The 7829-nt window shown below is 61.8% G+C and overlaps 1 protein-coding gene across 1 annotated transcript in view; it reads right to left on the bottom strand.

Moving 5' to 3' along the window:
• Positions 1-6429, bottom strand: part of AGXT (alanine--glyoxylate aminotransferase) — a 13911-nt gene extending 7482 nt beyond the window's left edge. The window contains exons 1-6 of the mRNA XM_007469948.1: positions 6179-6429; positions 5891-6083; positions 4532-4596; positions 4243-4343; positions 2897-2967; positions 1329-1413 (exon numbers count right to left, since the gene is read on the bottom strand). Coding sequence (XP_007470010.1) covers positions 1329-1413; positions 2897-2967; positions 4243-4343; positions 4532-4596; positions 5891-6083; positions 6179-6409 — 746 coding nt within the window. The 5' untranslated portion in view covers positions 6410-6429. The remainder of the gene's footprint in view (positions 1-1328; positions 1414-2896; positions 2968-4242; positions 4344-4531; positions 4597-5890; positions 6084-6178) is intronic.
• Between the last annotated feature and the right edge of the window lie 1400 nt (positions 6430-7829).

Genomic DNA, 7829 nt, shown 5'->3' with positions numbered 1-7829 from the left:
TCTTCCGAATTCAATGGTTTTTATACACGGGCAGAGCACTTGGTTTGTCTCAGGTCTGAAGTCAAGAGACTCTCTGTTCAGTCCTCCAGTTACCTGGCTGGTCCCTATGCTAAATGTATACCTAGTAGATAAAGGCACAGAATTATGTCACCCCTGAGATTTTCTCTAACTGATATATGGTACAACATTTATTGCTCACTTCCCTTATCCGTCCATTTATCTTTGTTTCAAAAATCTGAACATAGGGTCAGCATATACTTATGCTCAGTGTTTAATGGTGAAATTTAAACGTAATTAAAATAAAAATAGTACACCCATAAGAAAATGACAGAGGGGACACTGAGGCTGGGGGTCTAAAGATGAGGCCTCACCTCTCCTAGAAGCAAGTGCAGCCTTGGGGAAGAAACTGTGAAGCTGGGGTCTGCTGGAGGGGCCTCTGGGGCAGCCTGGGAAGAGCCGCGTCCTTGGGCCAGTTAACCCCAGGCTGCCCTGGAAGGCCTCTCCGCCCCACCTGGCCCAACCTGTTCTCTCCTTTCCTTCCCCCTGGTCTCCCCAACCCTGCACCCCCGTGGGCTCCTCTGCTCTCAGGTCCCAGGCGATGCTGGCTGACCTTGAACCGTTAAATACAGGTGTTCTCCAACAGCTCCAGGTGGATGTGAACAGACCAGCGCCGTGGTCTGACCTCCAGACTCAGACCCAGATGCCTCGTTGACCTGCCTCCAGGCCTCTCAGACTGCGCACACCCACAAAGAACTCCAGATCTCACCTCACATCCTCTCTGTTCCGTCACTTGGGTGCAGCTCACGGTAACGGCCTGCTGGGACCGGTCCTCAATCCCCTCCCCAGCCCACCCAGGCCCGGTTCAGGGTCTGGACAGCGGGGACATGGGGGGTGTTGAGGCTGCAGTGGGTGAAGGGGGCCTGTGCCTAGCCCGGGGAGCAGCTCCCGCATCTGCTCCTGGATGCTGAGCCAGGGTGGGGGCAGCAGCGGGCTGGCACTGCCCGCCATCCTTGGCTGGAGGCCAGGGACCTGCTGGCACGCTGGGTCCTGCAGCCCATACACAAGCCCCAGGTCCACGAGGAGCAGCTTCTGGAGCCTGGCCAGCCCGCTCGGTCACACGCATGGCCCTCAGGCTGCCCCAGACTCCCCGCTCCCTGGGAACCCAGAGAATGGGCTCACCTGTCCAGGGTGGGCACCTGTCCAGGCTGGGGGGAGCATTGCAGAGCACGGCCCGAGGAGCCGTCCCCTCCCTTGCTCTGTCCCTCCCTCCTCGGGGCCACCTGGCCTTGCTGCCCGTCCAGCCCTGGCTGGGGGCGGGGCGCACTCACTTGGCCTTGTCACTGAAGGAGATGAGCGAGGTGCCTGCAGGGGCGTTCAGGACCTTCTGGGAGCCCGAGTATAAGACATCGATGCCTGTGGAGGGGAGGGGCGCATGCTCAGGGGCCGAGCCCCACGTGGGGGAGGGGTCACGGGGGGGGCTGCCCAGCCCAGTCCTGAGAGTCCAGCAGAAGTTGCGGGAACCTGGGACCCACCATGCAACTGGTGTCGGAAATGGGAGGGACAGTGTTGGAGGACTAGACCCTTACCCTGTGGGGTCCGACACTATTGCAGGTGGGCTGAGCTAACTGGAGGGCACCCCGTTAGCATCTGCTTGGTGTGGAAAAGCCACACATCTGGGGTCAAGCGCTGGGAGAGAGTGGAGGGCGGCAGAGGGTAGAGCAGCAAATGGGTTTTTCCTTCACATCTTGCAGTGCCCGTCCCCCAGGCTCCCACACAGCCTGAGGGGAGTTTCAAATTATGGGGCAGCAGCAGAGGGCTGTGGTCAAGCCCAAATCCAGGAGGACGAAGGACCAGGGATCAAATCCAAGCCCTGCACCGTCTCTGACTCCCCGAGGGTGGGGACCCGAGGGAACTGTGTGCCCAGGTGCACGGACGGGTGGACCTGGAATGTTCTTTACTGTTCATTCCTAAAGCCTAAAACTGGGCGGACCCAAAGTTCTCCCGAGAGGAAAGGGGTGAAGTGGGTGTGTTCACACAAGCGATGAATACTCAGGAGTAGCAACACGAGCGACCTTGCTGACATTAGGTTGTCTGCTGACCCACAAGGTCCCGTGGAGGCCGGGCTGGGGCAGTGAAGGCCAGAGGTCCTGAGCCTGGCCCTGCTGCTCCGCGGCCTGGGCCTCAGGCTGGAGCCTCCTTGCCCGGCTTCTCCCTCCACTGTGGGGGCGGCCAGCCTGGAGGCCCAGGGTGGGCATCCCGGGGACAGCACTACCCCCCTGCTACCATCCCCAGGGCCCCTCTGTGTGCCTGTCCTTTCAGAGCAGTGGTTTGGGGTCAGCCCAGAAGGCTCCCCCTTCAGCACTGGATCCCGCGGAGCAGAGCCCTCTGCAGAGGCAGAAGCGGGCCAGGCCAAGTGGGGCGGGCAGCCGTGGATGCAGCACCACCCAGAGTGGATCCAGGCTTTCCTCCCTGAGGAGATGCTGGGCCTGGAAGGCTTCCCCGGGCTCGCCTGCAGGTGACAATGTCAGAGGTGCTCCCGGCGTGTGACAGGTGTTAGGGGGAGTCTCTGCCCTGATTGGCAGGGGCCCTGGCACTGCCCCCACCCCTCCTCCAAGGCTCTGAGTGCCTCTCCAAATGCCTCCCCTGGAGGGTCCCTTCCTCCCGCCTGCCGCCCGGTCCCGGGCCGATGGCCCAGCAGAAACACGGGGTGTGGCCAGTCTATGGAGTGTGTCCCGCCCCGTGAGGAGCTGGTGGCTCTCCCACGCCTTGTGGAGACCAGTGCCTAATCCGGTATGCGGCTGACGGACACGCAGGCCCTGGCACAGCACACCTCCCAGCCAGGGCTTCTGATGCTTCGGGCCACCGGTGGGTGGCTGGGCGGGGGGCACTCCCTTACCCTGCTGGTCCATGTAGATGGGGACCCCGCCCAGGGATGCCACCGAGTCCACCAGCAGCAGGCACTGGTACCTGGGGGGAGGGGCAGCAGAGAGCAGGAGGGCCTTCAGACTCTACCCCCGGGTGGGGTTTCTGGAGGGGCCTTAAGAACCTTTAGAAGGGCCACCGGGGAAGCAGGGGGAGCCTCCAACCTCCCACAGAGTGCCTCCTCCGGGGCTCTCAGCCCCCCGGGACCAGCTATGTGTCTGAACCTGGGTGAGCCCCCGGCACAGCGAGCGTCACCCTGGGGGCCCCAGGTGGCCGGACCCAGGGAATCGTGAGGCCAGCCAGGCAGTCTGTGTCCTGGGGGCTGGCTGGGTGCTCTGACTGCTCAGGCCCAAGGGCCGTGTGGGGTCCAGGGACCAGCCTAGCACAAGGCTGCATCTCTTCTGCTGACAGCCCTCAGGGCAGAAGTCCAGAGCATGGGGCGGACAGAGTCCAGAAACAGCCTGAGCTGAAACCTCTGGCTTTCCTCCACCTCCACATTTTCTTTAAAAAAGGCACAAAGAGTATCCCACGCGGACCTATGGGAGTCATAGCCCAGGTGACATCTGTGAGCTTGATTCACTGGACAGGACTCCAGGCGGCAGGCGGTCCTGGCTGGGCTGGGCCCAGTGGGCCCGAGGCCCCCGTGGAGGATGGCAGCCCCTGCCGGGGTGATCCTGCCTGTCGGTGGAGCTTCTCTCCTTCCATCCTATGGTCAGCTGTCCAGAGCACCACTGTTGGTCCTGGGAGGGAATCCCACCTGACCCCACCCAAGGCCCTGGGCAGCCAGTGCAGGGGTGGGGGAACCTGGCAGAAGGCAGTGGAGGACGGTGCTGCTTTGGGTCTCTGGGACCTCAGGGCAAGGGGGGCAGGCCCTGGCACCAAGGCTACAGGGTCAGCTTGAGCCCTCCCTAGTCATGGAGCCAGGAGGGCAGTGGTGCTGGGGGGACACCTGACCCTGCTCTCAGATGGGAGGGTCCATCCACCCTCGGCCCAGAGCCAGGAGGACCCCCAAGGACCTGCACCCCTATCACACAGCAGAGTCTGGGGGGACTGGCCAGCAGCCCACCACACTCCCACCCTGTCCTCAGACTGGTTCTGAGCTCTGCTTGGTTCTGCCCCCAGCACTGCCACCCTGGAACAGGCTCACCTGAGGGACAGGCTTACCTGAGGGGACAGGCTCACCTGTGCGGACAGGCTCACCTGAGGGGACAGGCTCACCTGTGGGGACAGACTCACCTGAGGGGACAGGCTCACCTGTGCGGACAGGCTCACCTGTGCGGACAGGCTCACCTGTGCGGACACCTGAGGGGACAGGCTCACCTGTGGCAGAGCTCCCCATAGCCATCGAGAGGCTGCAGCACACCACTGGATGACTCCCCCTGGGTCAGGAACAGCAGCACGGGCTTGTGCTGGGCCAGGGCCTGAGAGGACAGAGTTTACAGCCGTGGGCAGAGCCAGTGCGGGGAAGGGGCCTCCGCCTGGTGGGCCCCCACCCACATTCCCTCCCCAGGGACAGTGCAGATCTGGGCAGCAGGAGCTGGATGCCCCTCAACCCCTCCTGCCCCACCAGCTGACCGGCCCCCTCCCTGGGCCGGCGCATCCCCCATACCTCCTCCACCTCCTGCAGCGTGAAATGGCCTCCAGGGTCCTTGATCATGGGGTGTACGCGGGCTCCTGGGGGCAGAGTGAGTGGTGAGCAGTCCCCACACACTGGGGGGAGCCAGTGCTGAGGACAGAGGCCGGGCTGAGCAGGTGGGCCCTGTGAGGGCCGCCCAAGCCTGCCCCCAGCCGCTGCTGGAGGGGGAAGGTGGAGTGTGCTCGGTGAATCCAGGTTCCGGGGTGCCGTGGATGAGAGCGGGTCCCTCAGCTCCACTGTCCCCTCCCCAGCCCACCTTCCCTGAGCCCAGCCAGACCGGGGCACCCCGGTCCTTTGCAATCGTCTCCACACGGGAGGTAGAGAAGCACCTGTGCAAGGCTGAGCAGGTGGGTGCTTCCAGCAGAGGGTAGTTTCAGAGGGGCCATGCATTTGATGGATGACTGGGTGAAGGATTGAGTGGGTGCGGGAGCAGGCTTTGCCCCCTCTGGGGTCTTGGGGCTCCAGGGAGGAAGGCCCTTGTCCTGCTCTGTCTCTTGAAGCCCTGCACCCCCGTGCACAGCAGGCCCCCAGTGTCATATGCAGGAGGCAGGGAGGCCCTAGGACCATCCCAGCCTCAGGGGCCTGAGGTGTGTGGTGGAGGCAGGGGAGGGGCTTGCCCAGGCCAGGAGAGTGGCTGAGGTCTGCTCAGGGTCCTGGACCCTGCCCGACCCGGGCTCCCCTTGAAAACCAGCATGTGTGCTGAAGGGGCCCCGGGCTGTCAGGGGTTGTCCATTAACCTGGACTGAGTGTGGCCATGTGTGGAGCTGACCAGGCAGGGGTTCCGTGATGTTTCCAAACCCGTGGTAAATCATTAAACCCAATGTACTCTCGGGCTTTCGACTTCTGTCTCTCCCTTTAGTAAATTTTACTCTGGAAGTGGAAACCCTGTCCATACCTCTGTATTTTGCAGCTCTAGAAACAGAGCTGTTTCTGAGATTTTGAGGGGGGGATGTCAGCTTCTGAAACCTTGTCCTGTGACAGAGTGGAGGTGGCCCCTGGGGACCTCAGACAGCTGCGGGGATGCTCTGGGTTCGTGCTGAAACCAGAGGAGTCCCTGCAGTGCCATCCCCACCATGGGCTCTGGAAATAGCTGTTCCCCAAACTCCGGGAGACCAGGGGGATGGGGGCCCCTCGAGCATCCCGACGCCCACTTGGAGGAGACAGCAGGCTGGCAGGCAGGGGGATGCGTGAAGGGCCTCCAAGGTGGGTAAGTGCTCAGGGACCGAGGTTGGTACCTGGAGACGGGGGCTTCCAGGCTTCGTGCCGGAGGAGGGAGGCCTTTGGGGAAGTTTGGAGCGAAGGGCCGCACCTCACACCCACACCGTCTCTTACCGATGCGCTCCCCGATGTCCTGGGCCCGCTGCCCCCAGATGCCGTTGACCCCGACCAGGAAGGAGTCCCCCGGCTCCAGGAGGTTGAACAGGGCGGCCTCCAGTGCGCAGTGCCCCGAGCCGCTGATGGCCAGCGTGAGGGGGTTCCGGGTCTGGAACACGTACTGGATGCCTTGCTTGATCTCGTCCATGATCTGGGGGCAGTGGACATGCAGGTCACCGCCTCCCCTACTCCCACCCCAGGGAGGAGGCCACTCAGGGCACTGACCGCTGTGTCTCAGTGGCCTACCTGGAACATCTCCTTGTGCATGTGTCCTATTGTCTGCTGCCCCCCAGCCGCCATGACACGAGGGGTCAGGTTAGAGGGGCCGGGCCCCAGCAGAAGCCGGCTGGGGAGGGACAGGGGCTTACTCAGAGCTTCTGGGGGGGCCACCAGCAGAGGGTGGGAGGCCATGGTCCTCACCCAACCTGCCGCCTTGTGCCCCAGGGCCGCACTGGCTGCGGTCAGTGCCCGGAGCATTTCCCAGCAGGCCCTGCACTGGACGATGGGCACCGGAGGACACGGGGGCGTCCAGGAGGCGAGCCTGGTCGATGGGTTTCTGCTCCACCTGCTGCCTTTTGCTGTGTGCCGTTGTTACCAGGCCGTTATCAATGCTCGTCCTGCACGTGAAGGCTTGGCAGCAGGGGTGTTGAACCCTCGGTGGGAGAGGAGGAGCCAACAAAGTCCAGTCAGTGAAAAACAGACCTTGGCAAGCTGCCCTCTGCTCTCCAGCCGCCCCTCCCGCTCCGTCCCCAAAGGATGCCCAGCCTGGTACACCTGGCTGGGCTCAGGGGGCCCCAGCGTTTTTCTTATGGGACCAGAGCACCAACATTTCAGACTTGGCAGACCTACAGGCTGTGTTAAAACTACTCAGCCCTGCTGTGGTGGTGAGAAGGTGGTTACAAGGGTGTGGCTGTGTGCTAATAAAACTTTATTTACAAAAGAAGCAGTGGGCCAGATTTGGCCCAGGGCCACAGTTTGCTGACTCTGGCTTAGCTCCCGGAAAGACTCACTTTAGAAAATATATATGCTCCACGTGTATAAACACACATATGTACACACTGAGGACATGTCCATTCTTTTTTTTTTTTTTTTTTTTTTTTTTTTTCATCCACTTGAGATCATTTCTCTTCTAGAATAATTCAAATGTATGAACATAAGAGTAGGTCTGTTGGTGACTTTTTCTCTCAGACTAAATATTTAGTCATTATTTCCCCTTCATTTTTTTTTTTTTTTGCGGTACGCGGGCCTCTCACTGTTGTGGCCTCTCCCGTTGCCGAGCACAGGCTCCAGACCCGCAGGCTCAGCGGCCATGGCTCACGGGCCCAGCAGCTCCGCGGCATGTGGGATCTTCCCGGACCGGGGCACGAACCCGCGTCCCCTGCATCGGCAGGCGGACTCTCAACCACTGCGCCACCAGGGAAGCCCGGACATGTCCATTCTTGATCCTTTTGGAGTAAGTATTTCCTCTGCCCATCTACACCTGAGGGCCCCGATGATTGGTCTCCACACACGTAACCAAGGGGTGCTCACCGGGGAGCCTCCACAGCTTCTGAGTCAGCACGTGGGTCGAATAAATGCGACCAAGACTCCCTGCAGGAGGAGCCAGGCCCAGCCCAGGGCGGCAGCCCGGCAGAGCTGCTGGCGTCCTGGGACATCGAAGGAGCCCTGCGTTGTGGGTGACCAGGCCAGGGAGGCACTGGACCGGATGCTCTCTGCGTAGCTCTTGCTACTGACAGCTCTCAAGGGGCAGGGTTGGAGCTTGCCAGGACTTCCCGTTTTGTGTTTAGGGATTTGACGCCTGGGCCTCAGTAACCAGGGAGGCGTCCAGGCTTCCACGGAGCCTCCACGGTCGACAAGCACCTGCAGGACCTTCTCCCATGGGGACTTGCCCCTCAGC

The sequence above is a fragment of the Lipotes vexillifer genome, unplaced genomic scaffold (genome assembly GCF_000442215.2).
Source record: "Lipotes vexillifer unplaced genomic scaffold, Lipotes_vexillifer_v1.1 scaffold988, whole genome shotgun sequence".
Classification (NCBI taxonomy): Eukaryota; Metazoa; Chordata; class Mammalia; order Artiodactyla; family Lipotidae; genus Lipotes; species Lipotes vexillifer.
Note: the sequence above shows the minus strand (reverse complement) of the source record. Positions and strands in the feature narration are given on the sequence as shown.